The 26,890-nt window shown below is 41.7% G+C and overlaps 2 protein-coding genes across 3 annotated transcripts in view; both read right to left on the bottom strand.

Moving 5' to 3' along the window:
* Positions 1 to 7,544, bottom strand: part of STOX1 (storkhead box 1) — a 30,811-nt gene extending 23,267 nt beyond the window's left edge. The window contains exon 1 of one of the 2 annotated variants that reach the window (XM_043519336.1): positions 7,205 to 7,544. In XM_043519336.1, coding sequence (XP_043375271.1) covers positions 7,205 to 7,508 — 304 coding nt within the window. In that variant the 5' untranslated portion in view covers positions 7,509 to 7,544. The remainder of the gene's footprint in view (positions 1 to 7,204) is intronic. The other variant, XM_038409898.2, reaches the window with a different exon arrangement.
* A 15,074-nt stretch (positions 7,545 to 22,618) lies between these two features.
* Positions 22,619 to 26,890, bottom strand: part of CCAR1 (cell division cycle and apoptosis regulator 1) — a 44,319-nt gene continuing 40,047 nt past the window's right edge. The window contains 2 exon segments of the mRNA XM_043519335.1: positions 22,619 to 23,965; positions 26,671 to 26,876. Coding sequence (XP_043375270.1) covers positions 23,906 to 23,965; positions 26,671 to 26,876 — 266 coding nt within the window. The 3' untranslated portion in view covers positions 22,619 to 23,905.

Genomic DNA, 26,890 nt, shown 5'->3' with positions numbered 1-26,890 from the left:
CCAGCTCCGAAGGCAGCACAGAAGTAAGGGTGGCAATACCGCAACCTCTCTAAAATAACCTTGCAACTCCCTTTTGGGTCAGGACCCTCCAATTTGAGAAACGCTGGTCTCCCCTGTGAAAACTATATGGTATAGGGTAAAAACATTCAAAAGACCAGATTTCATTGGGGGAGATCAGCTTTCAAGGTGCATGATGCGTTTTTCATGGCCGTGAATTTGGTACGGCCCTAGATATAAATGACAGAAAACTAGACATTTTTATGGAGCAAGAGAGAATTGAAAGAAAGTCGGGAGGTAGAGTAACATCTAATAATAGATTTAATGAGAGAGAATATGCTTATTGGGCCAAATGGCTTTTTCCTCTGTAGCACTTTTATATGCTCTTACCATCAAGCTTGTGCATCTACAGTCCAGCATATTTACAAAGAAAAGTCCAAGTTAAAAATGCAGCTTCTTCACAACAGAGCCCAGATTGAACTGGGGCCATTAGATGATACCGCAATACACATTAATACTAACAGTCTTGCATCATCAGAAAGTTATCACATCATTCCCCTTTTTGAATATTCCCCTTCTACTATGCATCAAACTCAAGCATGTTTCTTTCTTCAAGGTTCTAGACCAGGGGTTCTCAAACTTTTTCTTTCTGAGGTCCTCCCCAACATGCTATAAAAATTCCATGGCCCTCCTGTGTCACAATAATGGGTTTTCTGCATGTAAAATCCAAGGCCAGTGTTAGGGGGTAGCAACAGGGCAATTGCCTGGGGCCTCATGCCACAGGAGCCCTCACAAAGGTACGTTACTAAGGCTTTGGCTTCAGCCTCGGGTGGCGGGGCTCAGGGCCCGGGCTTCAACCCCATGCGACAGGGCTTCAGCTTTCTGCCCTGGACCCCAGTAAGTCTAATGCTGGCCCTGCTTGACAGCCCCCCTGAAACCTTTTTGCAGCCCCCTAGGGGGCCTTGGACCCATTTGAGAACCACTGTTCTAGACAACTCCGCCTCTTCTTACCTAATCAATTGTGTCACTTTGCATCAACCCCTCCCCTCTGCTCTGACAATAGTTCCCATCCTTGACTTCTTTTCACAAACAACTCTGTGCTTTCTTTCATGCTGCTCCCCTGTGCAATTTAAATGATGACAGTCCACGTGGATGAGTTCAGAAAGGTATGCCTTTCCCTTTAAAAGCCTACCTCTACCACAATATCAATAGCAAACCAAATTTACATGCATAATCTTCACAAACAGCTCCATGCTTTCTCCCATGCTGCCCCTCAGGCTTCGGAGGAACTCTCCATAAATATCCCTCTTCTCTCAACATAGCTGAATCTATACCAGGGCTTTTGTCTGCACAGTAAGTCAGACATAGCTATGCCAACCTATTTTTTAAGTACAAACCAAGCCTTACTTTACTCCCTGAAGTAAGGTTTTACTACTAAAAAAATGAAAGGAGTACTTGTGGCACCTTAGAGACTAACAAATTTATTTGAGCATAAGCTTTTGTGAGCTACAGCTCATTTCATCAGATGCATTCAGCAGTGAATTTGTTAGTCTCCAAGATGCCACAAGTGCTCCTTTTCTTTTTGCAAATACAGACTAACACGGCTGCAACTCTGAAACTGGTTTTACTACTGTTGACACTGTAGTACTATCACAGCTCTGGGATGCATCCGATGAAGTGAGCTGTAGCTCACGAAAGCTTATGCTCTAATAAATTTGTTAGTCTCTAAGGTGCCCCAAGTACTCCTTTTCTTTTTGCGAATACAGACTAACACGGCTGCTTCTCTGAAACCAGAAACTATTCAATCTCCCTGCAGAGAGTAACCCACTTGATGAATGTTTCCCTCAATAACAAAATAAGAACCTCATTTCTTAGAATATAAAGTACCTTTTTCTATCAATGCTAATGAAATCACATGTTTAATTGAATAAGGACCTAGTTATACTGGTCAGGGAATCTGTTAAGAGATCTCTAGCCAACTTTGGTTACACACAAAGTCCATGTGAGAAAGATGCCAAACTGATTATCTTGGTAAAATGTAGACTTAAGAAAATTATTCCCCATCTCCCCAAGCGTGTTAAAACTGATAATAGGACAGCTAAGGAAAGCAGGACAGAGGATAGTTTACCAAAGTGAAAAGCCAAACAAATTTACTAGGTCCTTAAAAGAAAAAGGAAAAAAAAACAAAACATGATTTTAAACAAGAATTAGGAATTAGCATGTTGAGCTCATTTTTCTATTAATAACATGTGTTTTATATAGACACAAAATTCAGACATTAGGGGGTTAAATGCAAATAACTCAGATTAAAAGAACAAACAAGCAAACATGTAGATTTTGACACAGAGCAAGGACTACACTTAAGTATCTCACTTATCACATACTTGGATATTTATATATTCATTTTGCAAATTTGGTGCTGTCTATAAGCACACACACAGAGCCAAAAATTATCCTAATTAACCATCTCAAAAATGACCCACAGAACTCCACAACCTACCTAAAAAAAAAATAAAATTAAAAAAAAAAAAAAGCAGCAGCCTTGATATCCTTTCCCCACAACTGAGGAAAAGCCTAATAGATAGGCCTTGTAACATGTTCTGCAGGTGAAAAACTTTAGGTTCTATTTGGTGCAAGGAAAAGCAAATTCTAGAACTGAGGGCACCCCCATGAGAATGTCCTGCCTTCAGACTATAGATATACAAATGTAGGGATTAGCACCTCCATCTCCCAGTTTCTCTCTATTGTCCTGTTAAAGCACAAAGAACTTTTTGAAATACACAGGATGCAAACCATAAAGGGCTTCATTGATGAAAACAAACACCTTGAATTCAACCTGAAAAAACTATGAGCCAGTGCAGTCTCTGGAGCATAAGTGTAATATGCTCCATGTGTGAACCACAATAAAACAAGTGGGCTGCCATATTCTGCATTTGCTCATATTTGAGTGGTCTTCAATGAAAAAGAGCACTCCCATAATCAGGGTGCAATACTTTTATGCATAATAATGACGATTGCAATCTGACCTCATTAGACCAGATGGGCCACTAGTTTAATTAACTGGATATCAACTAATTGCATGAGCAAATGGTATTGAGGTCTACATGCTGCTCTTTATAATGCAATCTGATTAGAATATTCAACAGTTTCTGTCCATTTTTTTAAACAACTGGGTGCTCCAGTCATGGATGAGGAGGACTCCATTGTGCAAGATGCTGTAAAATATAAAATAAAAGACAGTCCTTGCCCACAGAGTTTATGATCTAAGTAGATGTTTACTATTATCCAATAATGAAAACAAGTTCATTCTCAATTTGCTGAGTTCACCTCCCCCATTGGACTACCACTCTCTCCCAAAACACACTATAAACAAAAAGCTCCTCCAGAATCCTTCTTCACCTACACTAAAATAAAAAGTCTTATGTCCATTTGATGGCCTTTAAGTCTTCACTAAATCTTGGCTATCTTTGTTTAAATTGTAATTAATAGTGTCCACAATGTTTTAGTTAAAGTCAAACCCCAGTGCTGCATACAATAGACATATTACCTTTGATGTACATGTAGTTCCCGTAGTTTATAAAGATGGGGTGAAATCCTGGCTTCACTGAAGCCAGTGGCAAAGTTCCCATTGATTTCATGCTAGACACTATAGTCTTTCCTTGCTCGTTTATATCCATTCTAGCAGTGTCAGTACTAGGTCCCACAAGTCAGAAATTCTAATCACAAACTATAATATGGTTTAATTGAGCATAGTAGAAAGGGCTGGGGTGAGAGAGGATCTGAATTTATTTAACTTGTTGATGCTCTTCACAGCATTTTACCATGTTCTTTTGAAAAAGCCACTGGCTTCTGTAATAGAGAGAACATGTCACTTTTCACTTAGTTATTCCTTTAAAAATATAGCAAATATATGCAACAAAATAAAAGTGAAAGCAAATAAATTCACCAGGAAAAGACAAAAAAAAAAAAACCCCAACCTATTTAAACTAAGAGGACTACACCACTGGAAAAAAAGTAGGGTAGCTTTCAATTATTTAAACTAATATTTTCAGGTCAATTTCATTGGTATGACGATAGGACTACTCTCAGATCTCCAAGTCATTTTCTTTTTGATGGCTTCCCACCACATTAGCTAACAGATTGCTCAGGGTATCTTTAAATAATTTTCCCAGCAACTAACACTTCAATAGTTAATTTCAATGGGGCTCTGCACAGGTGCAGGAGTCTACCCACATGGATCCAAGTGAAGGATCAGGATGACAGTATTTCCATTTAAAACTTACAGCAAATATTGGTACTTCAGTACTGTAAAAGTTCCCTTTATGTTAAACCTAGTTGTACCCATTAGTATCATACATGGAACTAAAAGTATTACACAAAGTCACATAGTGAAGATCAAACAAACAAAAAATAGCCAGGTTTCAGAGTAGCAGCCGTGTTAGTCTGTATCCGCAAAAAGAAAAGGAGTACTTGTGGCACCTTAGAGACTAACACATTTATTTGAGCATAAGCTTTCGTGAGCTTCAGCTCACTTCATCGGATGCATTCAGTGGAAAATACAGTGGGGAGATTTTAAATACACAGAGAACATGAAACAACTGTACACACTGTAACAAGAGTGATCAGGTAAGGTGAGCTATTACCAGCAGGAGAGCGGGGGGGAGGGGGGGAAAAAATAATTTTGTAGTGATACTCAAGGAGGGCCATTTCCAGAAGTTGACAAGAATGTGGAGGGGGGGAAATAAACTTGGGTAAAATAGTTTTACTTTGTGTAATGACTCATCCATTCCCAGTTTAAATTCAAGCCTAAATTAATTGTATCCAGTTTGCAAATTAATTTCAATTCAGCAGTCTCTCATTGGAGTCTGTTTTTGACTTTTTTTGTTGAAGAATTGCCACTTTTAGGTCTGTAATTGAATGTCCAAAGAGATTGAAGTGTTCTCTGACTGGTTTTTGGATTTATTGTAATTGTTGTAATTCTTGATGTCTGATTTGTGTCCATTTATTCTTTTACGTAGAGACTGTCCAGTTTGGCCAATGTACATGGCAAAGGGGCATTGCTGGCACATGACGGCATATATCACATTGGTAGATGTGCAGGTGAATGAGCCTCTGATAGTGTGGCTGATGTGATTAGGCCCTATGATGATGTCCCCTGAATAGATACGTGGGTACAGTTGGCAAAGGGCTTTGTTAAAAGGATAGGTTCCTGGGTTAGTGGTTCTGTTGTGTGGTTGCTGGTGAGTATTTGCTCAGGTTGGAGGGCTATCTGTAAGCAAGGACTGGCCTGTCTCCCAAGATCTGTGAGGGTGATGGGTCATCCTTCAGGATAGGTCGTAGATCCTTGATGATGCGCTGGAGAGGTTTTAGTTGAGGGCTGAAGGTGACGGCTAGTGGGGTTCTATTATTTTCTTTGTTGGACCTGTCCTGTAGTAGGTAACTTCTGGGTACTCTTCTGGCTCTGTCAATCTGTTTCTTCACTTCAGCAGATGGGTATTGTAGTTGTAAGAATGCTTGATAGAGATCTTGTAGGTGTTTGTCTCTGTCTGAGGGGTTGGAGCAAATGCGGTTGTATCATAGAGCTTGGCTGTAGACAATGGATTGTGTGGTGTGGTCTGGATGAAAGCTGGAGGCATGTAGGTAGGCATAGCGGTCAGTAGGTTTCCAGTATAGGGTGGTGTTTATGTGACCATCGCTTATTAGCACCGTAGTGTCCAGGAAGTGGATCTCTTGTGTGGACTGGTCCAGGTTGAGGTTGATGGTGGGATGGAAATTGTTGAAATCATGGTGGAATTCCTCAAGGGCTTCTTTTCCATGGGCCCAGATGATGAAGATGTCATCAGTGTAGCTCAAGTAGAGTAGGGGCATTAGGGGACGAGAGCTGAGGAAGCGTTGTTCTAAGTCAGCCATAAAAATGTTGGCATACTGTGGGGCCATGCGGGTACCCATAGCAGTGCTGCTGATTATCACTACAAAAGGTCCCCCCCTCCCCCCGGCTCTCTTGCTGGTAATAGCTCACCTTACCTGATCACTCTTGTTATAGTGTGTATGGTAACGCCCATTGTGTCATATTCTCTGTGTATATAAATCTCCCCACTGTATTTTCCACTGAATGCATCCAATGAAGTGAGCTGTAGCTCAAGGCAGCTTATGCTCAAATAAATCTGTTAGTCTCTAAGGTGCCACAAGTCCTCCTTTTTAAAAAAACAGCCAGTTTCCTTTATTCATAGAAGTTAATGCCTATATGTACTGGTTTGTACAGGCATCACAGAATCTGTAGAAGCCCCTGATCCTGCAAACTGCTATGCTGATGAGTAACAGTGACTCCCACTTTGGGGCTACACACATGCATATTAGCAGGACCAAGAGTCCACACTGGAAATTACTTAAATAAAGGAAACTTTTAAGGGGAATTCTACTGAACCTACAATCAGATCACTAGCCCAGAAAAGGTCCGTCCATGAGCATCAGGTGCATGTAAATTATTTTAAACAACTGCAAATTATTTTCCAGGCCCCTGAGAACATTTTGCTGCTCCCTGTGAAGTGCCTCTCTCTCTCTCTCTCTCAAACAGAGCCAACTTCTTTTCAATAACAATGCACCAGCATCCTTCAGACCTCTTTGATACCTGGCTGCTTTTTTCCAGCAACACAGGCACATAGATACTAAGGTCAGAAGGGACCATTATGATCATCTAGTCCGACCTCCTGCACAATGCAGGCCATGCAATCTCACCCACCCACTCCTGCGAAAAACCTCTCACATCATGCCTCACACCAGACAGCTTCTACCCAGGGAGGTTGATTCATTTTAACTTATAATATTCTGGTTTGTGTCGCAATTACGAATTTAGCAGGAGACTGCTCTGCCAGGCCAGCAGTCTGTGACCACAGAGAAGGGGGAGCAGAAAGCGTACGGAAGGCTCCCTAGCCCCAGAAGGAGACGACAAGGGAGGGAGAAATATTCTCCCCCCCTCCCCGCCACCCCAGTGGGATTATGCCACAGGGCAGGCACCGTCCTCCCAGCCTAGCTGCTTTCTCTCCACGTGTCCCCTTACGGGGTTTGCCCGGTGACCAGCCACACTCACCCCTCAGCGTGCGATGGGGACGGCTCCCTTCCTGCCCCTTTGGGGTCACCTCCTAACAGAGCAGCCCGGCCCGGGGACACGCCTCCCTTCTGGGGTGCCCAGCGCTCCCCGCAGACTCACCCACTGCCCGGATGAGAAACCCCTGCGGCGGCCGCAGCGCCCTGCGGAGCCAGGCGTCCCGCAGCAGCTGCAGAGGGGCGGCGGGGCCCTGCAGGAGCAGCACGCCGCCCCGCAGCCAGCCCTGCAGCGAGACGCGGGAGACGGCGCGCGCCAGCCCGGCGTTCCAGGGGCACCTGGCGTTGGCCCGGCGGAAGGCCCGGAACAGCGCCGCCCCGCTCGCCTCCCCGGCCGCCTCCGGCCGCCGGCGCAGCACCAGGGCCAGCGAGCCGGGCGCCAGCTGCACCGCGCGGCGCGCCCGCCGCATGCTCAGGCAGGCTCCGGCTCCGCATTGTCCGGCGGCCGAGAAAGGAGCCGGGCCGTGGGCGGGAGGCGGGGACAGCGCCGCGGGGGCAGGGCCCGCCGGGAAGGCACCTGCGCGAGCCCCGGCCCGGCCCCGCGCCTGAAGCTGCCTCTGCTCCGGCGGGGCGGGTGTCCAGGACCCAGAGCCGCCGGGGGGCCCAGCGCCTTGCCTGTCCCACGAGAAAAGGGAGGGTTTTTACCCACAACAGCTCATGCCCAAATAAATCTGTTAGGCTTTAAGGTGCGAGCGGCCTCCTTGTTGTTTTTGTGGACACAGACTAACAGGGCTACCCCCTGATACTTGGGCGGCCCCCCAACTCTCCCTGAGGCAAGGCCCCCCCAGAAGAGAGGTGGCCCCCACCACCCCGCTGATAGCGCTTTGCAGGGGGAGAGCGGGGCTTCACCTGCCCTCCAGCCTCAGGTTTACACCACTCCCTGAGCACGAGGGTGACCAGACAAGCTGAGATTTGGGGCCTTGTCTTATATATGCAACTATCGCCTTCCCCCCCCCCCCCAGTGCTGAGCTGAATCAGGGGCTTAGTGTTGTCAAGTTGCAATGGGGGAGGTTTAGATTGGATATTAGGAAAAACTTTTTCACTAAGAGGGTGGTGAAACACTGGAATGCGTTACCTAGGGAGGTGGTAGAATCTCCTTCCTTAGAGGTTTTTAAGGTCAGGCTTGACAAAGCCCTGGCTGGGATGATTTAACTGGGACTTGGTCCTGCTTTGAGCAGGGGGTTGGACTAGATGACCTTCTGGGGTCCCTTCCAACCCTGATATTCTATGATTCTATGATTCTAAACCTAGCCAAACTATGAGCTAACAACGTCGGCCCAGGCGTAACCATGAATTTCACGGCTGCTGGTGGTTTAAAGAAGCTCTTAAAATTTGTTTGACCATTTTGCGGTAAAGCGGGATCCTGTTCACACAGTGTATCTTACTAGCAGTTTGTTATTGTCGGAAGTGATAATGACGCTTTTCAATTTAGAAAGTAGAGTTAGGGTTGTTTTTGTGTTTTAAATACTGAGTAAAGTGCACTGAAAGGAGTGGGGGTTGTACATTATGTTGTAGCTTCCGTTAAATTAATTTGCTCTCCACAAAACTGCCCTTATTATGAACAGGATCTAAATTTATTCTGAAGTGGATTCACAAAGGAAAGGATTAACTGACTCCATTTATGTTAAGTAAATGCAAGGATACGTTTATTGCACAGAATGCAAACATTGCCATCTCTCATTCCCACCCCCCATCCCTTGCAACCCCAAGGGTCATACTACACACTACAAGGCAACTTCTGTTTTTGTCAGTGGATCATAATTACATAACATGTACTTTCATTAGGCTATGTAAGTGCCCTTTTGTACTATCCGTCACCAAGGAAGAGGAAAAAAAGTGAATGGTATGCTGCTTGCAGACATAAAATTGAATACAATGCAGAATCAGAAAATGTAGCTACCACCACCCTATCCGAGCAACTTCATCAGCATTTTTTCTGTCTGACAGGAATCTTATTTTTCCTCAGTACAGAAAGTATGTTTGAAAAAAAATCAAACAGATGCCAAAGGATAACGGAGAGCTTCCAATCCAAACATAAAAGTTTACTATGTTTTTTTCAGGAAGAATATTAGGGTGAGAAAACATTATGGTTCATGGGTTTTCTCTCTTAAAGGGATGCCTCTTTTTTAAAGACAGGGTAATTGACAAATGTCAAATTGATACAAAAACACACCACAAATATACATCTTTTTCAGATAATATGATGTTGTTAAGGTTATTTGCTCAATCTTGTATACCTGGACAGGTTTCAGAGTAGCAGCCGTGCTAGTCTGTATTCGCAAAAAGAAAAGGAGTACTTGGGGCACCTTAGAGACTAACAAATTTATTTGAGCATAAGCTTTCATGAGCTACAGCTCACTTCATCGGATGCATCCGATGAAGTGAGCTGTAGCTCACGAAAGCTTATGCTCAAATAAATTTGTTAGTCTCTAAGGTGCCACAAGTATACCTGGACACATTCCCAAGATATTTATGAATGTGTGGGTGGTAGAATACTAATTTTGCTAAGAAAATATTCAACTTGTTGAATTGTATTAACTTAGGAGATACTGTAGATAGGTCAGAAGGGAAGGTATTACTCACTAGAGGCCTAGTCTAATGCCTGTTGAAGTAAATGGCTCTCTTTGCAGTGATCTAATAAGAGTTGGATTAGGCCTTCAATTGTTTTCGGAAGTTTTCTCTGTTTTTGAGAGAAGGTTAGGCTCAAAACTAATGTAGTTCCTCCTTTTGTTTAGGTTTGGATAGTTCAATCAGCTTTCCCAGTTATTGTAAACATTTCAGTTACAAATTTCCTTTTGATATACTAAAAGGAATATACAGTAAAATTACCTATTAATCTCCTCCCTCACTCTTACAGGCAAAATTGTCAATTTATACATAAATCAAGTCAGACTGAGATTGCAAGTTAGTTAATTGAGACTAGAATACATGTCCCTTTGGTTTCCAATTGTGCATCCCTCGGGTGTGACATGTGGCAGCAATTTCTGCTTTTTTATATGCAAATATGGCTGGCTCTCAGCCAACCTGTCTCAAAGAAACTAAGAAAACAAGGTCACTGTTCTCTAGTCCTTTCTGCCCTTAGTGTGTGTTGAGCAGAGCAGGAATTTATCCACATGACCTTCTGTTAATATGAATGAAAGAAACAAAAAGAGAGCATATTGAACAAAAACCACCCATATATACAAATCCTTCTTCACACCAGTGATAAGGGAGTGTTGTTCTGTTGTTTTATTTGAGGGGTGAATATATACAAAAATTACATTTTAGAAAACATTTTTCAATTTGAGGAAACAATGGAGATGTTCAGAGCTAGGATTCTTGGTACCCTCCACATCTCAGTTCTTTGTTCATAACATGCAGCAAGCAGACTGCTTGGTTAACTGTTTTACATGAAAACTGTGTAATGCTTCTTTTGTAAGTAAAGTAAGAGCCTACTTACTGTCACTTACAGAGAAGGTTACTCACCCTGTGCAGTAACTGAGGTTCTTTGAGATGTGTCTCCCTATGGGTGCTATAAGTGCCAACTCTGTGGGTGCTCCGGGGCTGGAGCATCCATGGGGAAAAAAAATGGTGGGTGCTGAGCACCCACTGGAAGCCCCCCTACAAGAACCTCCCTCTCGCCCCAGCACCTCCTGCCCATCCACAGGCCCCACAGATCAGCGCCTCCCCATCCTTCCCAGTGTCTACTGCCTGCGGCAGGTAGGCTGTTTTGCAGCATCAGGAGGTGCTGGGGTGGGAGAAGCGAGAGCACAGCGTGCTCGGGGGAGGGGGCAGAACTGGGTGGGGAAGGGAAGGGGTGGGAAGAGGCAGGGTGGGGTGGAGTGGGGGTGGGGCCTTGGGAGAAAGGATGGAGTGGAAGTGGGGATTGAGGAGAGCACCCCCCCAACAGAAGATTAGAAACTCAGCGCTTATGGTGGGTGCTCCACTTGTAGGTGCAGCAGCACGCCCTGTGCCTGGGGTCAAAGATCATCAGCAGTGTCCATTGGACCACACATTCACACCTCTCCCCTCTCATGCTGTGCATGGGACATATAGTGCTCTATGGTCTGACTGCCCCAGTTCCTTCTCTGCTGCAGAATGTATGTGTGACGTGTGATGCTCTGTACCTTGGGGGAACACCCAGCACCCCCATGTTTAGCCTTGTAAAATGATTGTGTCATATCCAATGCAAAGTTTGTCATGTTGGGTGTCTTCAGAAGGCTTCAGAGCATGGTTGTTACAGTGGTGTTATACTAATTGATACAGGAAAATGTATTCTCATGGCTTAAAGCAAGCCCAGACAAAAACTCTCCAAGAACAGAGATGCAGTTCACACCTCATCAGGGCAGGTATGGGACAAACCCAGCCCAGCCTCACAGGAACAAAGGGCTCTGGCCTAGGCATCAACAAAAGAATCTGTTAGGCTCTGGAGGGAATCACTACCCTTCCTTTGGTCAGTTTGGAACTGCAATGAGGTAATGCTCACCTGACTCTGAAGTGGGGAGCAAAGCCAAGTGGGAAGAAAGGACATGATAAAAGGGAGAGACATTTGCCATGCTCTTCCTCTCTCTTCCTCCTACCTCTATAAACACCACACCAAGCGACTGAAGCGCTGATCACAGGGGAGAGCCTGGCTGAAGAGCAACCAGCCAGCCTGTGGTGAGAAGCATCTAAGTTTGTAAGGGCACTGAAAGTGTTAAGATCGGCTTAGAATGCATTTTGCTTTTATTTCATTTGACCAAATCTGACTTATCTTTTGACTTATAATCACTTAAAATCTATCTTTATAGTTAATAAATTTGTTTATTTATTCTACCTGAAGCAGTACATTTCGTTTGAAGCATGGCTCCCCTTGGTATAACAAGCCTGGTATACAACTTAAAGAAATAGATGACTAACTCATATAAGCTTGCAGCATCCAGTGGGCATAATGGAGCTTGTGGATAATCCTGTCTATTTAAGGTGTAGTTCAGGATAAGCGGTAGCAGAATACATGCTGCATCACCTTGGTGGGAGGCGCACCAGCCGTGAAATGTAGCCCATTTGTGCACCTAAGTACGTCTGGTGGTGTCACACCTACTATTCAAAAGTATCTGTTTGACTGTGTCCAAACAGGTTACTTCTGAATCCATGGAGGAGCCAGGCTTTGAGCTGGAGTATGGAGGGGTTGTAATGGAAGATATGTCATGTGAAAGGAGTTGCGGTGTGAGATGGAGAGAGAGTGGTCGGCATACCATCATGAGGAGGAGATAAGTATACCAGACCTGCCATGGTCATGTTGGAGCTATGAATATGACATAAGCTTGGTCCTCCTGTATCTTGTGAAGTACTCGGAATAGGAGGGGAAAGGGAGGGAAGGAATAAAGGAGTGGTGCATCTCATGTTATGGGGAATGCATCTTCCAGTCATGCTGTGGAACAGAATTGAGAGCAATAGGCATTGCATTGAGTGGCAAACAGATCGATGGTGGGGTGGCCCCAGCAGTTGAAGATGGGTTGAAGTGTTTGCATGTTCAGTTTCCACTTGTGATTTTGGGAGATCCTCCTGCTCAATATGTCTGCAGTGGTGTTCTGGTGTCAAGGGAGGTATGCTGCTAAAATGGAGATGTTGTTCTGGATACAACCAGTTCCATAGTTTAAGTGCCACCGAGGATAAAGAGTGGGACCTCGCTCCACCCTGCCTGTTGATGTAAAAAATGCAGGCAAAATTGTCAGTCATTATTCTGATGGTATGATGCTTGAGAAGAGGTAAGAAACATCCACAGGAGTTGCAGACAGCTCATAGCTCTAGGAGCTTGATGTGTAGGGTGGATTCTATTAATGATCATCTGCTCTGCACTGTGTGATTTTGGAGATGCGCTTCCCAACCAATTAGGGAGGCAGTGGTTGTTAAGATCATAGTTGGTGTTTGTTGGAGGAAAAGAACTCCAATACAAACATTATTGGGCTGTGTCCACCACCGTAGTGAGTTCTTGTCTCACAGTGGCATGGATAAGAGTTTGTGGAGGCTGTGTTTGGAGGAAGATATACTGTACAGAGCCAAGCCTGAAGGCATTACATGTGTAATCTTGCATGCATGGCCATGACCATAGCCACTGCCATGTGGCCTAGAAGTTGGAGACAGGTTCTGGCAGAGATTTGTAGGGTTTGTTTGTTTTTTTTAGCAGGGCGAGAGGAACAGGCCAGGCTATCTCCTGGAGCAGATGGTGTCAGAAGGGCAGCAAAACAATACAGAGGCTAATGTTGCTGGTGACTATGCCCGCTGAGATTGGGCCTCTCGTAGACTAGTCCTGGAAGAATGCTGATGCTGCTTATGGAGTACGGGGAGTGGGAGAAGCAGTATTCCTAGAATGGCTTCCTAGTTTGGGGTGGAGAGGAAAAGTGAGCCCTAGTGCCCCATTCTCCTTTTGTTGCCCATCTCCTTGCGAGAGGGCCATGTGTGCTGATAGCTTTTGTAAAAGCGGACAGCTGGCGGCCGGGAGCTGGACTGAGACCCACCCACATTCAGGCCCTAGTCTCTACAGCCATAGAATTACAACTTTTGGTCACGCTCAAAACTGGTTTGGATTTTAACTGGTGACCTAGAAGCAAAGGAGCCAGACAAGTCCAAATTCCCTAATCTATCCAGTCTTCCCAAATTGGGTTATTTTAACTATATGTGAGCATGGTGCTATGATTAAGATAGACAGTAAAGGCATAGTGACAAGAAATCAATACATTCTACAAATTTAAAAGTATCACACTAAAATTGGCAGGTTTTCACAATGGTTTCTGAGGACCTGGTATTAGAACCATATGGACTAATACTACTGATGTCAGATTCCGCTTAAGGAAGAATAAATAAGTAGATTCTTCTATGATAGATACCATATCTTCAAGAATACATACATCTTGAAATGAACAGATTGGTAGTTTGATAACTATACATTACTGTGTGTCTTATCTCGTCTTTGAAAACATGGAAGAGCCTTAGGGATAAAGAGCTTAAAATTAAGGACAGCAACTTTTCTGATGTACCTGTAGGAGGAAAAAAACCACTTAGAACTATAAGTAAAGTAAAGTATATTTTCTCAAAGTAAACCCAAATGTATCAGTGATATTTGGGATTTAAGAAGCAAGACTAAATGAGAGTCAACGTGTGTAAGGAGGGACCACAGCACGAGAGAAAGAAAATTAAAAAAAAAAACTTAAGTCAGGGTATGAAAATGGGTAATGTGACAAAGCTCTGTCCTTGCCTCCGTAGGTCCCATGTTTCCTGGTGGATTTTGCTGTGACCCTCTCTGTAACCCTTCTTTCTCTAGAGACCAGGGTCACAGTTTACTGAGCCATTTTCATCATAAGCCAGCGTGGGAGGTGAGGAGAAGTTATCCTTCTTTGCACAGTCTCTGTTATCTCCCAGTCTCAGTGATTAAACAGGGGGCAAAGGTGTGGGGGGGGGCCGGCCCACCCTCTACTCCGGGCTCCAGCCCAGAGACCCTAATAGTATCAGCGGTGGTAGCTGACCTTTTAGAAACATGACATGTACAATTCCCTAGGCTACTTCCCCCACAGCAGCCCTCACTTTCTCAAGCTCCACTTCATCCTTACCTCAGGGCTTCCTTCCTTGTACCTGATATGGTGTGTACTACGCAGCCTCTCCAACAGCACAACTTCTTCCCACAGCTCCTGACATGCACCCGCACCTGACTGGCTGGGAAGCTTTTAACTAGTTTCAGCCAACCCTGATTGGCTTCAGGTGTCCCAATTAACATGGCATTCTCCTGCTTCTGGAAAGTTTTAATTGGCCCCAGGTGTCTTAATAGACCTGGAGCAGCTTCCATTTCACTTAACCTGGTACCAGGGAGTTGTTGAGCCTGGAGCTAATATATCTATCTCCCACTGCTTTTCTATAGCCATCGGGCCTTGCCCCATCACAGTGTTTTAAGAGTAAGATACTTTCCTTTAAAAATATAAAAAGCAAATAAAACAAAAGCAAATAGTAAGAAGAGACAACTTTCCTGGTTCATTCGTTTCATTTTGTGCAGTGATTCGATTTCAGGAAGTATTTGGCACCTACACAGGGAAAATATAGAGAATTGGCTTTAATAAGACAAGAAAACACAAACATTTTAATTGCCAAAATATTTCTTCCTTTGAATGTTTAGGCATTCTCCTGCCTGTAGCATAACAAAGCTTTTGCTATGATTTCTCAAGGGCTACTTTGAGATTCAGCTGGAGTTCTCCCCCTCAAATAGTTTCTCTATAATAAAAAACAAAACTGGATGCAGAAATTAAGGTTTCACAAATAGTCAGTCTTCATATAGAAAATGCTTCTTAGATACTATTGTTCACTTTTTGTTATAATCATTAATCTAAATGATGCTCTCAGCATTTACCGCAAGCACCTCATGCTTCTATCATGTCTGTCTAGGAACAATAATTCATCAGATACTCTGGATATGCAGCACTGGCTTGAAGAAACTTTGTGAGTTGTCTCCTACGGCAGAATCTCGGCATGATTTTTAGTGCCCTATTTTTTTTTTTTTCTAGCAGCTATGGCATGTAGCTTTCAACACTCTTTCAGCCCCAGCACTGAGCTTCAAGTCCAGTACCCTCATTGTGCTTGATATCAGTGAACTCTCTCAAAAATCCTCTAATTTGCTATGAAGGTTGTGTAACTTCTATCAAGGCAGCTTGAAGAGGACATTTTAGAGATTATCCACTGCCTCCCCAGCTCTAAAACTGTAAAAACCTCATTTATTGCAACCTTTTGCTCTGTAACTTTAGGACTAGATTAATCTGCAGATTTTTTTTTTTTTTTGGTAATCTTAAACCAAATATTCCGTTTCTAAAAATAAAAAAACCCTTTCGCTAGTTTAAAAATATCACAAATTGCTAAACCATGCAACGCTTGATCAGCAAAAAAAAGTAAAATGATCTTTGTCTGAAATTCAGTTCTGATATAGCAGTTCCCTGCAAAGGGCTTATCAAATACTAAGTTAAGTATCCCTAAAGTCACAAACATATCCTGAGGCTGCAGTAACTTATGCACTTGCCTTTATCTCTTTTACTTGGCATCATTTAACCCACACTCTTTTGTTCATAAATTTGTTTTGCTTTCATTATAAAGCATCAGTGCTGTGTAAGTTCAGTAAAATGTGTGCTTCTAGAAAGTTAACAGACAGGAGTATTTTACTGTCCCTGTAAAGGAGGAGAACCTAACACCCTCTCTCTGACGGTCCACTGAGAGGGACTGGTGGTTCTTGCAATAGGACAATTTTGGGGGGAATTCAGGGCTGGAAGGGTACTAAGGTCAGCCTGCAAGGAGTTATCAGATCGGGCAAAGACAGGGTGAGGCTTGTGGGCTGCTGATAGACTGAGCTCTGGATCACAACTACACAGCCACAAGATATGCAGCAGATGGTGACTGAATCCCTTAACTGGCCTGGATGAAGCCCAAAATGTCACACTATCTCTTTTAGAATGAAAGCTTCTCAGGATGGGACTGACTCGTGTTTTATACAGCCCCAGATATGGTGACGGTGCTATAAGACATCAATACAGAAAGGATACTTGTAAAACTACAACTTTTCTAATGAAGTAATATATTAATTCTTTAAGATAACGATAATTTAGTTTCTACAGACTTTTATGCGACAGAATACCATCTTTTAGTATTGCTCCTCTAGCATAGTCTGACTGACTGAAAATATTCATTTAAAATAACCAATATTGGAACTTTCAATTCTAATAAAACCTAAATTAATCCAAACAATTTCAGCACTCAAACATTGAAGTGGAAAGGAAACTCGTTAATGAAAAACCCATGTGTTAATAATAATGAAACTGCAGTACCCAATAAAGAGGAAATTAAACTTTTATTGCATGCTTGAAGTTAGTTAGCACATGTGGTGCTTGCAGATGTTGAATTAAGAACCCTTCTGTTAAGACATTAGATACTGATGCCAAAAGTGAAATCTGAAAAACACTTCAAGCTAAATGTTACCAATATTTAAAAAGTTAAGCAAAATGATCAAGATTATGGATGACTACATTAGTTCCTCATTTTAACTTGATTCTAGGAGTTAGGTATCTAAACAGGGCAACAGTTCCCCTTGTAAATAATATTAGGGTCACTAGATGGCACTATTGCAGATGGTATTACATGCTCTGTTTATCAGAATGTATAAATGCAAGCAGCACCATCCCCCATTTTTCTCAATGGGTAGCTGAGATCTGCATCTGGATGAAAATCAGCTGACTAAACCGAACCAAAACAAGACAAAAGATGATGTTGGTAAGAAAAAAGGGAAATAATCTGAAGAACACCTCGACTCTAATAGTGCACTTGTGGATCAAGACTTAGTTTCTAGTCCTGGCTCTGGCATTGGCCTGCTGGTTGACCTCAGGCAAGTCAATTCACCTCTCTATGCCAGTTTCCCCATCTGTAAAATGGGGATAATTAATTTTACCTTCTTTGTAAAGCCCTTTGAGATCTAATGATGAAACGAGCTAGATATTAAATTTCTCCTACTATCAAATGAATCTGCCCTCCCATTGCTAAATCAAAGCAGCCTTGGAGTTCTTTTAGAATCCTCAGTGCTGTTGCATCCTCAAACAGCAATGGTAGCAAAAAGAAACAAAACAAAACACCCCTCCCCTCCCCCCAAAAAAATACCAAACCAACTTCACTTTCATCCATGACTGGCCAGAAGACTGCGCTCATTTATCAGGCACAGACATGGCCAGTGTAATCCATGCATTTATGATCTCCATACTTGATTACTGCAACTCATATCCAGGAAGGAAGCCTCACACTCTGAAAAATCTCCAGTGATATAAAATGCAGCAGTCCATTAACAACTGTGACCATGAACATATCACTTTGTTGCTCTGCTCTCTTTACTTCCTCACCGTTGAATACAGGCTCCAGTTCAAGTTCTTTTTCTGGATATTGAAAGCCTTCACAGGACTGGCCCTACCCAGCTGAGAGAGACCTTCCCACCATCACCTCCCACAAATAGCTAGATTCTATTAGAACAATCCATTGACCAATGTGGGAGATTCACAAGTGCAGGAGACAGAACTTTCATAGAAACTGGATCTTGATCATACCACTCAGTCGTAAAAGAACAATTATCAAGACCTCACCACTTGTGGGGATAAATACAAAATTAACTAATTCAGTTTAGCTTTGCCACAATACATTCATCACACACACACCCACTGTCCCCACACCAACCTCTAAATTAATCAAGTTACTTCTCATACGGCTGCCAAAGAAGAGTGATCTCATTATTTCCATTACAGAGTATAAGGAAAGTGCTCAAATACAGCAATGATGGGGACGATGCAAGTACTCAGATAGAAATGATAGTAATCTGAATTCTATTTCCAGTTATTGTTGCTTGTTGTGCGCTTCACAAACTGTACATATGGCATGGTGAAATGCTACATGAACACCTGCAGTATGAGACAGTTGTTGTTGTAGTATCAAACTATTGTTTGTTCAAGCTAATAACCTGCCATTGAGGGGCAAAAACCGAATGGCAGCAATACTAAGCAAGCAAATCAGATGAAGGTCAGTATTTTTCTGTACTGTTTTTGGAAGCAGGATGAAGAGAACTGAACTATTATTAATTGTATTATTAATTGTCAAGTTATTGGTGCAGGGGATGGCTGAAATATACATACAGCTATTTTGGGAGGGAGGAGGGGGGAAAAGGGAATTGCCTTCACTTCTCATTCCTCATAAGCCCCATACATTTTCTTCACATCCTTAACTATATACAATATGGGTTATTCCTATGTTACATCTGTTAAAGATAGCAAAAGTTTAACAAAGTCTAGCAAGAAAAAAGAACAATTGGTTTTATGCATTCCAGATCCTGACTCAAACACAACAACAAATAGTCAAAGTTCTGAAAAACATCGGCTGACCATAGACAATGTTACACATACCTTATGGAAGATATTAAATTAAATAATGAATAATACATTCAGCACAACAATGTTTTGATATTAGAACTATTTTACTGTAATGATTTCAATGAAACAGATTTTTTATATAGATAACTATAGAAACTATTATAGAAGTTTGTGGGGGAGAGCTGGAGGTTTTGGCAACTGGCAAAGAGGCATTTTTTTATACTATTTTTATTATAGTAGTACTTTGAATATGTCTACACAGCACTGTAGCCCAGGCTCAGACTCAGGTTTGAGCCCAAACTTCCCAGCCATCCACATGCAAATCCATCTGACTCAGGCTTAGCAAATACTCAAGTTCTAGGACGCATCTGTGGGGGTGAGTCTAAGTCTGAGAGCTGCCGAGACCCTGATCCAAGCCCTGTCATTATACAGGTGGATGCAGTTCAAGCCCCAGACGTGAATCAGAAGGTCCACATAGTGCAGTATGGTTGAGAGACCCACGTCCAGAAATTATAAACCCGGGTTTACAATGCAGTGGGGGCATTCAATCATGGGCTTTGAAATACTGAATCCACAAGCTTGGGTCCACAATACAGCACAGACATACCATTCAGAGGCCTCAGTCAAGGCCCCCCGCCCCCAAGTGCTGAACGAATGTCCCCATCATAGAAAACTTACACTCTAAAAAGAAAAAATTGAGGAAGAGGAGGAACAGAATAGAACAGAAACTAAGTAATCAGAACAGGCATGTCACGTTAGTTCCTTTTTTTTTTTTTTTTGCTCCCAAAGCCAAAAAGTGGGGGGGAGGCAATAATAAAAATATGTACAATAATTATAAATTTTATACATTACCTGAATGTTTCTGATCAACCAATCAGCCGTGAAACAGTTATTCATATTATTTAAAAAGTCATTTCTCAAGGGTCAGCATTAGTTCACGTTAGAGTGTGAATGGGAAGTTCACTACTCAGAGCAGTAGTTACAACCCATCTGCAGACTCGGCTCTGTATTTGTTTAGTCAAATGGTATTTTTTAGATTTTCTTCTCAAACAATCTTACTTCTGGAGCACAATTCCACATCAAAGAGTGAACTTTGCAGCATGTAATCACAAAATACACAGGACCCTACCCATAAATAGCATGCCTACAGTCCCAAAGGCTGAGCTGAAGGGTGTAGGGAAGTGGCGACAGTCACCCACCCGCAGTAGTCTGTTGTGGTGCTGCACAAGCATTGAGACAGAGTATATCAGTAGAATCAAGGACAACAATGTAGTTTAAAGTCACCTTCATGGCTTCCAACATGCAAGTCCCCATCCATGTGCTGTCTTCACTTGTCTTTATCCCTTCCTACTGCAGCTCAGCTTTTCTCTCCTCCATTTTATTTCTGTGAACCTCCAAAATGTGTAGGCCAAAGGCAACTGTTCACAAGTTATTTTTGTGTACATACAATTGTGGCCTTACAGCTGAAAATTATGCATTTTTACGATTTCCTTATTGCATTAAGTGTATAGTCATGTAAGTTTAGTTTTATTCTAGTGTACTTTGCTTATATCTCAGTATTAAAATACTGAACATTCAGAATTTTTATCATACACAGACATCCACTAGCTTGGACATTACTCAAGAGTTAAATTTGCTCATTCAAATTCATAATGGAGGCTAATCAGACATATCCCTTTCTGTGGGGCTCAGACTCCCTCTGCTGGACTGCTGCATCACCATACTGACTAGGGTGACCAGACAGCAAGTGTGAAAAATTGGGATAAGGGGTGTGGGATAATAGGAGCCTATATAAGAAAAGGACCCAAAAATCAGGACATCTGGTCACCGTAATACTGACCCAAATTTATCCTGCTTCCCAGAGCAAGAGCAGTTTTAGATTTACTGCTTTGGAATGTGAAAATTTCTTCTAGAAACTGCCCAGAACTTCAAATGAACTGGATTTTCAGTAATTGGAACCTGTTGATAAATGATTTCAGGCAGCTTGAGGATCCTGCCTGCTGACTACATTCTTTAAAGAGGTGTGTGTGTGTTTCTGTCTCTCTCTCTCAGGCCTACCCTAGATCACCTTTTTACCAGCCTGTCTGCCTCAGCAGATATACCCTCCTTGATGAAGATCACAGAAATTAGAGATACAGAGGAGAATGACTGAGATACTTAAAAGCAGACTACTGAATGTAGGCGTAGCAACCTGCATGGAACCTGGAAGAGCAGAGGTTGCAGAAGGGACACTATTAAGTCAGTCTGGATGCTCATTGCTAGAATGGTAGCTGCAGTTGCAGCATCTTTGTAAATAGTTCTCTTAATAGTCAATTTAGTTTTAGAAACATGGGATCCTCTCATGGTATTACCCAGTGTACAGTATACAAAACAGACACTTTCCCTTACAATGAATAGAAGATGATGTGTCCAAATCCCCACTGTTGGGATCTTACCCATTTCCCCAATAATTGAGGATTGCTCCCTGCAATACATTTGCATGGTTTCCAGTCTAACTGAGCAAACTCAATTCACAGGTGAATTTTCACTACTTTCCTTACAAAGATTATTCTGGTGAAAGATTAGGGAAGAAAGCATTTTTCTGCTGTTCATTGTCAGTTTTCCTCCCCCAGGACTCCAGTGTTTGGCCAGCCTCTGTGTACACAGCAATATTTTTTCTTCCAACAATTTGTCTTTCATTCTTCTTGCCTTTCAGTTTCCTTTCTGGAAAAGCAGTACCCTGAACTGTTCACAGTATTATAGATGTGGTCATATCAAAGCATAGGGAGGACTATAACCATTATGACCAATAACACAATGCTTCTCTTTGTAAGTCAACCATCTTGTGTTGCCTCCTCACAGGACTGAGATAGGCTTGATGATTTTATGTTTGTGAGTGCTTTCAGATCTTCACATGATAAGCACCCTAGAAGTCCAAGGTAAATTATTCTCACAGATGTTTCATCCCTACCCACACCACCACCGTAATCTTTTCTTGATGGATTTAAGTGAACTAGCTTTCTGAGGTATTTATGAAGGTTCCATTTTCTTCCCCCAATCATGGATTAATAATTTTTAGGATACTATAGCAGTGTTAAACACTCCTTTTTGAAAAATTAAAACAAGTTTCACAAAACTGACTTTTCCTCTCCTAGTTCCGTTATGAAAGCACAGTGTGCAAAATCTTTAGTTTTAAAATTCAGTCGAGACATATAGTGTATTGGTCAAACTGTACAAAGGTAAAAAGTATGCACATTTATTTTTAGCACAGAAGAATTTTAGCCAGTGAAGCTTTTATCAAAGTCTACTAAAATTTAATTAGGTTGTTTTTAAAATTGATTTTCATATTGTCCTTGTTAAATAAAACCTGACACTAAAAAAAGGCAAGAAATAGACTTTTCATCTTTTTTACTCATTTTGTGTGTGGTGTTTAATGCAAGTTAATTAGTGCCTGTCTTGATTATAGGTCTTTTGCTTTTTTAAAAAAAAAAAAAACTAAAAAGGTATTAAGATGTTGCATATACTATTTCATCTTAATTGAAATAAAACAAGGGGGGGGAGTTTTTGCATGCTATTTTAATGGTTAAGAACGTTGCACTAGTTTGGCTTCAAAATAACCAAAACACCAAACAAGTGATAAAAGCACCAACTAAGACTTTTTTAAACAAACAATTTCAGGCATTTTAATGCATTTTTAAGGAGCCACATGAGTTGCATGTAGGTTATTTATACATATCATGGCACTTGGATTCTTTAAACAGGTATTTAGTTACCCAGAATATCTAGGTATAAATCAGTTGGCTAAAATTCTCCATTCTAGCAGAAAAAAACATTTGTCTACCCCCAAACTATTTTTTTTCTGAAAAGTTGCACCAAACTATGATTTCTCATACTTCATATTTGGATATGTTGCCATTGACAAAGAAGCCAGTCAACTTTTAATTTAGATCACTGGTAATTTACACATACACACACAACACCCACCTACCTCTCAACCATTACTATCAAAACAAGAACTGTCCTGTCTCTTATAATTTAATATTTCGGTACCATTATTCTGTAGGGCTGTTTCCAATCTTAGAAGGAATTGCACAAGCTATGAAAGAAGTCAAATTCAATTAAAGGAGACAATTTAAATTTTCTCCAGATAAAGCATTATATGACATCCACTGGCCTGGTATCCAACCATACATTTTAATACACCACATTATGTTATTAAAAAGTGCATATATATATATCAATCGAGAATAAGAACAGTTAAGGAACAGAGATGACTTGCATTAAAACAGGCCCGTATATTTTCTATAAATCCACGAGCCCCTACTACCAACACTGTAGAGGGTTTCTATTGCTTTCTTATTCATCTGAACTACTATATATTGTGAGGCTTTAATAGGAGCAGCCTTGTGGGAGAAAGTTACAATTGGACAGGGTAAAAGGAAAGTTATGACAAAAAAAAAATTCAAGCATTTTTAAAAAAATCTTTACTTGCAAAATTAAGCCACATGCTATTGTATGATTTATATTTGAATTTAAAAAGACTAATTAGACAAAAAAATAAAACCCTAAAAATGGCAATTCTATAAATAATGAACATTTTGATTTCACTAGACTTTAATGAAAAACCATTTGGTAATTAAATACTTGCTACTGTCCATTAAGTTGATGAACTTTATTAGGGTTAAAACTATAACAAAGTTCATCCTAAAACGTTTTGCAATGCAAAATTATTTTCTCTCAAGGAGTGTCTAAATAAATTGAATGCTATGAATTACAAGCAATCTTCAGAAGCTGACTCACATTCATAAAACTTTATACATCTTTTTAGAACTAAGATATTTATACTACTAAAAAAAACCAAACATGCATCACTTCCATACACTCTGATATCATGATTTATATTACATTATGTAACACCTTTCTTCTAAACAGCAGCAGTTTTATCATACATTTGCTCCATTTTCTTTGGATTTTTGATCTTTATCTTCATTCTTTACAATATCCTATAAAAAAAGGGGGGAAAAGGCAGTAGTGTAAGTTCCATTAGCACCAGTATCCCTAAGCTAAGCTGAAAACCAATTTTAAGGCCCTAAACTTAAAATGAAAACAAGGTACACTGTTTTATTTGTTAAACTGTCAGGTGTGTTTTATGAAAACTTATTTCTAAGCTGCAACACGATTCCTTCCTGAAAAATTAAAGGGCCCACAGATTAAGCTAGGCACAAAATTAGGTTTATTTAAATTACTAGTTTTATATCCCCATGGAATTTTTTTTTTAAAGAAATCAAAAAAATCTAAAGTGCAATGTTTTGCAACCCAAACCCTGTTACCTCATGCCAGTATATGAGAATCAAAGTAAAACTGACTAAATTGGCTTGTTTATTTTCATTGCTCAAAATAAGTAAAATGTAAAAACGAAATCATGAACAGTAAAAGGCAAATTGGATTCCTAAAATTCAGTTTTAATGATCTAAGATGCTGTTTTTAAACATGTAAATTACATTTAAAAAATAACTTTCTTTAAATGGACTGGGTCCATTCAGTTACTAATCATCTTCCTCTCATGTGCAAGTAGTATTCCTGAGGGCATTCTGCAGCAAAAAATTAAAATTTTTGCGCACAATATTTTAAATTTCTGCACAATTCTGCAAATTGTATTTGTCAGATAAACTTGGAGGCTCCAGCATGGCACTGGGGAGCACAGGCCACTCGCTGCACGGAGGTGGGAGATCACTGTGCAGCTTCCTGACCCCGGAAACTGACTCAGCAGTGAGGCTACACCCAACCCTGACAGTTCAAGGACTGGGCTGCCCCAGAAACAGCTACCCTGCCCCCCCTTCATGCTAGATGCACCAGGTGTGGGCTGGCAAACTCAGCAAGGCAGGATCCAAGTGTGGAGGGGCTTAGTATGGGGGAATCCAGGTGTGGGTTGAGAAGGTTTTGTTTGGGGCAATCTAGGTGCAGGCGGCTCAATGGGGGATCCGGGTGCAGGAGGGCTCTGGATGCACAGGGGCTTGTTGGGGGGTTCTGGGTGCAGTGGTAATGGACTCTGCAGGGGGGTCCAGGTGAAAGTGGTTGGAGCTCAGCATGGGGGGGTCTGGATGTGTGTGTGGGGGGAGAGAGCTCAGCAGGAGTGTCTGGGTGTGGGGGGCTCAGTGGAGAGTCCAGATGCTGGGGGAGTAAGGGATCCAGGTGAAGCTGATTGGGGTTTGGTGGGGTGGGGATCTGGGTGTGAGTGGCTCATCGGGGTGATGCGGATCGGCGGGAGGGTCTGGATGAATAGGGATTGGGTGAGTGGGGGAGCAGCTCCCTGTATAGGGATCCCTCCCCCTGCAGCTGAAGAGCGATGGGTGCAGGAAGTGGGGGTGAGGGGAGTTTGCAGAGCTTCCTGCAGCTGGGGGAGAAATCTGGGGGTGGGTTTGACCCAGCTCCAGATGCCATGCAGGGGATGAGGAAGTCTCATTGTCCCCAGCCAGGGCTAGCGGTTGAGCCTGGTGCAGGGTAGTGAGCTGGATCTTCGCCAGTCCTGTCCCCTGCCTCAGTGATTTACCTTCTGCTGGTTGCCCTGGGCACCTGAAACATACTGCTGGGGAGAGGCGCATGACCACTCTTGTGGCTTCCCTTTTCTTCCCCCATCAAAAAGTAATTTTTCTGCAGGGAAGCAAAGAAATCTGCAGGGGACATAAATCATGTGCAGTGGTGCAGAATTCCTCCAGGAGTGAAGTAGGAGATTCACAAGTCAGCACTTCATCTAAGTAGCAGCTTCTGTGAGGCCTCCCACAGAGACATTTCTGTGGCGAAAATAAATTATGGAGAAACTACCATCTCTTCATGATAAAGTTGAAGCTAGCTTTCCTTTCTAAGTCTAACTTTGTCCACTGCCCTCATCTTCAAAACTACAATTCTCCTGAAATTTCACTTCTATGATTTTATGGTAGAGTAGAATTTTTCTGGTACATCAAACAAATCTGGCATGTTTCCTAATCTTTATTTTTAATGGACCCTTCCAAGATGCCATATGGTATCACTGAATCAACATATAGCTGAAAGCAAGGAACTTTTGAGTTCTAGTAATACTACTGCCACTAAGTGTCAGTAATAGCCTACATTTAGGCAAGCATAATTTAGTTAGGCCTTATAACATCCCAATGAAGTAGATAAATATCACTCCAATTATAAATAAAGTGAAACTGATGTTTATAGATGTAAGCCACTTGTCCAAGGACACAAAGGAAGTTATTGTCACAAGCAGGATTAGACTCCAGGCCTCCTGACACCCAGAGTTCTAGGCCTTATTCATCACACCAGAATGCCTCCCATGCAAGTCTCTGGAAATATCTACATCACAAGGATTCCCATATGATCCTTTTGCTCAACATAGGATTTAAGGTGGTCTAAGGCAGATTTCAGCCAGTGGGTGATATGAAGGCACAATTATGGTGGTTTTAGATACCTGAACTGTTAATTTTCATAGTTAAGGTTACACCTAAAAATAGTTCCCTGGTTTTCCCTTTTTTTTTTAAAAACAAAAACAAAAAACCCTACACCACTCTATTAATATTTCTTTCCCTTAAATGACCAATACACATTTAGAGCCTTAATTACAAATTAATATGTACATGTGTCTGGGAATATTCTGAAAACTCATTTTAAAATTGCTTAGTTTATAAAGCAATTACATAAAATGGAAGAGATGCAAGATTCTAACCTTTTTAAGAACGCTGTGTATTTCATCCATAACTGTGGCTAAATTTTTGATTGTCTTATTCAGCTGGCCCTCAAATTGCAAATTGGTATCTTCTGAGGTCTTCAAATTCTCTTGTAGTTGGTTTAGGTCCTTTTTTACTTCTTTAAGCTCTCCAGACAGACTTTTGTTAGAATTCTCCAATTGTAATATGGTCTTTTCATCTTCATCTGAAAAAAAAAGA

The sequence above is a fragment of the Dermochelys coriacea genome, chromosome 7 (assembly GCF_009764565.3).
Source record: "Dermochelys coriacea isolate rDerCor1 chromosome 7, rDerCor1.pri.v4, whole genome shotgun sequence".
Lineage (NCBI taxonomy): Eukaryota > Metazoa > Chordata > Testudines > Dermochelyidae > Dermochelys > Dermochelys coriacea.
This window is presented reverse-complemented; position numbering and strand designations above follow the sequence as displayed.